The sequence below is a fragment of the Diachasma alloeum genome, unplaced genomic scaffold (genome assembly GCF_001412515.2).
Source record: "Diachasma alloeum isolate Michigan unplaced genomic scaffold, Dall2.0 Dall_scaffold_00993, whole genome shotgun sequence".
Taxonomy (NCBI): Eukaryota; Metazoa; Arthropoda; class Insecta; order Hymenoptera; family Braconidae; genus Diachasma; species Diachasma alloeum.
The window spans coordinates 101,120-104,801 of NW_021681108.1; the positions used below are offsets into that span (position 1 = coordinate 101,120).

Genomic DNA, 3,682 nt, shown 5'->3' on the forward strand with positions numbered 1-3,682 from the left:
ATATGCAACAAGACAAGAGACAAATTTTCTATTGCCAATTGGAACAAGAAGAGACACGGAAGAAGCTCTAAGATCGCAAGACAAGACAGAAAACTACGTAACACTACATATACCCATGTATTATGATCTGTACTCAGAAAATCCACCACCGATAAAAGTCATCTTCCGTGACTTTTATTAAACCAACTGCTCCGTTATTCTGACTAAAGGATTGAGATCCTCCTCAGATGCAACTCGGACATGAGTCAAATGCACCTTGTTCGTGGAAAGTAAGTATTTAAGAGAAAACTGTCATTGTTGTTGTTCTATCATAGTTCATTTTACATTCATTCATTCATTTAGATTCATTCGTTAAATTTACTTTTGCTTAGTTATACGTCAGTTCAAAATACGTGGGTAATGAGGCTGTCTGCGCATGCGCAAGGCGACAGTGGCGCTAACGTCGTCTCAGTTTGGAAGCTTTGACAGCGTTCACTGATTTCAGGCTAGGCGGATGCCCCTGGGGACAGCCCTCCACTTTTGCTTCGTTGTCAGCTGCGGTTAGTGATATGCTCGCCAACATGCTTTGTGTCCAGTCAATGACAGTCTCTGGAAAGCCTCTCTTTGACATGGCTTTCATTATGACATCGTATCTGGTACGATCAAAAGCTCCCTCGATGCCGAGAAAGATTTCCATCGCGTAGCCCTTCTTCTCTATCTCTTCCTCAACCTTTGCCACAAGGTGGTGCAGGGTCATCTCGGTGGACCTCCCCTCCCTATAGGCATATTGCGAGGAGAACAGGGGTCGGTCTATCAGCAGTGAGTTTTTTATGTATCCATCCATCAGCCTCTCCAACATTTCGAGAATGAAGGAGGTTAGACTGATGGGTCTGAAGTCTTTTGGCTTGACATAGCCATTCTTTCCAAGCTTGGGTAAGAAAATGATCTTTGATTCCCCTCGCACCTGCGGTAAGGTTCTCAGAGCCACACTGTGGTTTGGGTGAAACCATGCTTCTGAAGATTATAGAGAGGCTGTCGATACCCTGTCGTCTTATCTAGAAACTCACCTAGCTGTGTTCGGGGGAAACGGGCCAACGTACAGGCGTTCCAACTGGACGATTCTAGAGGCGCTATCGACTTAGACTAGGGACCAACGGCTAGGTGAGAGGACTACCGCTCCCTCGATTGCCGTCGAGCTAATTGGTGGTGGTGGGGTAACGGATGACCCACCGCCGCTGAGATGTTCAGACTAGGGGGAGAAGGCCCTAGTGGATTTTGACACAGTCGGTGACAGGCACTGGAGTCGAGCGGATGTAAATCGTCCGGTCCTCGACGACGGTTGAAAGTGGCATTAGTCCATTATGGATTATGGGGGTCCGTTGTGAGGACGAGGTCCGGAACAGTGAGAGAATGGGACGCTTCGGCGTCCCAAACAGAAGGATCGGATTACTTTGAGGACGTGGAGTATTTTAATTCCATGTCCTCAGGGATCCATCGCTTCGGACGAAAGAAGTGGTGTTGGCGTGGATCCGTGGGCCGGGAGTAGGCCGACTCCTGGAGGCCCGATCGCACGTACCTCCACGACGAGTACTCTGGGTGTTGGCCCGCGATGATAGTGCTTTTACCGAGCATTGAGGTTGAGTTGGGGTGGGCACAGGTGGATGAGAACAAGTCTCCGGGAACCTGTGTCGCATGTGCCTCTCAGTGTTCGGCGCTCCGAGGAGTGAGAAGGATTCGCAAGTGATGGTCGACTTCTCCAGAGTTGAGCCACTCTGGAGAGGAAAGGAATACGTCAGAGGAATGGAAACATTCTCGGCGAAAGATACATGGAGGAATGGCTCCTGGAAGATACGCTTAATCGAAGTCCCTCGGCTGAAGAGACGAGGATCGATCGAGTGAAATACTCCTAGTATGGTGAACCTCGCCCACTCTGCCGTTTTACGCTGATGCTGGCTCGGCATTGTTACCCCCGCCACGAAAAGTCCTCAGGGTAGACGAGTTATCCTCTGAGGCCGGTATACCATTGGATTTTCCGTGAAAATCCAGCTGGCGCCCGACTTAATTGAGCGATAGAGGAGATGCCCAAAATAGTTTGGGATATTTACTGGTGGAGCACCGGCAAAAATCCTTTACAAGTTTTATGGGAAAAAGCCTTTCGGCAGAAAAAAACTCAGATTTAGTATCAATACACTAAGTTTGGAGGGTTCACTGCGAATGGCGGTGACACACGTGTATTCACACACACATACATACAACACAGTATATTTTTTAGCTTGTTTAACGGTTCACGACAACGGCTAGCACGTGTCCACAAATATAAATATTGAACCTACACTAAAAACTTGATAACGCAGGCTAATTTGGGGGTTAGTTGGCGCAATCGTTGATTGCGTCCTTGGAAGCATGGCCTCTGTGCCACGTGGGGACACAAAACGTGTGATACCGTGCCGTTGATTGTTCGTTTGTTTGATCGCTAATTCAATGCCACTTTGCTATTGAATTTCGGTTCACTAGTGCACTAGTTTGTTGTTAGTTGGTTTAAGTTGTTGATTTTGTTGGGTTCGTTTAGTTTAAAGTCAAGATGACTCGGTAAAATTTGGATTTTTATTAGCAATCCACACACGCTTCAGTGTTGGATTTTACTAACTGACGCCATAGCGTCCGTCGGCGTGCGCACAGCCCGTCAACAGTGCTTGAGAGGTGCTGCCACCATTTGCCGGCTGTAAACGTCGGCGTGGCCACATACTAGCGAAAACAGCACCCGTAAGGTGCTGCCACCGCTTGTCGCCAGCATCTGAACGCGGCTTTAAACCTTCGCAGGTGTTACGATGTAACAATAACCAACTTCCTGGGGCGTTAGCGGACCAGGAAGTCGACAAAGACGGTTCTGGGATGATTAGGACCAGACCGAAGTTCAACGGAGCCGCGAGGTACCACTTCAAGGGGGACCGGGGGATCCTCAGGGCTGAAGGAGCCCAGGGGAAACCTGCTGGGGGGAGTGACGCAACGGTGCAGGGTGTGAAGCGTCCAACACCCGAGCATAACACCCCTAGCCCTCAAATAAACCGACCAGAAAAACGGGCCAAGACTGGTGGTATCTACGCACAGGCGGCATCTAAGATGCTGAAACTGGCGTTGGTTCGATCCGGGTCCCGAAGGCGACCCGGATCGAAAGATCACCAAAGAGGAGATCAGGGGCCTGACGGGACTATTGAGATCCCAGATCCTCTCCATAGCAGAGGGGACGAAGACGCCGATCTTTCAGGGCGTCTGGGAAAGAGACGGAGCGGCCATCATTGGCTGTTCCGACGAGGAGATGGGGACGTGGCTTAAAAGCCTATTCCCCGATAACAAAATTGGGGAAACGTCCTTCCGGGTGCTGAGGCCTGAGGAGCTGCCAAAGCGCCACAGGTTCGTGGTGCACGTGGAGGACGATGAAGTGACTACCAAGGAGGTAATTAAACTCATGGGCAGGCAAAACCCAGGATTATCACCGGATAACTGGCGAGTGGTCAAGAACAGCGAGAGTACGGGAGCTTCGAGCACCCACTTGGCTGCCCTCGTTGATGAGGAAACACTGTGGGCCCTAAAGGCCCGCAACTTCTGACTCCACTGCGGGACTCAAAGAGCATCGGTCAAGATGCTAAGTCTAACTGGCAAAGTGGACCCCATCCAAAGGACAAATCCAAGGAACACAGATTGG

The 3,682-nt window shown here is 50.0% G+C and overlaps 1 protein-coding gene across 1 annotated transcript; it reads right to left on the reverse strand.

Annotated features, from left to right (window-relative positions):
* Positions 1-436: 436 nt before the first annotated feature.
* LOC107045548 lies at positions 437-838 on the reverse strand. The gene has a single exon (XM_015267851.1). It carries the CDS (start codon positions 836-838, stop codon positions 437-439), a length of 402 nt encoding a protein of 133 aa, XP_015123337.1.
* Positions 839-3,682: the final 2,844 nt, after the last annotated feature.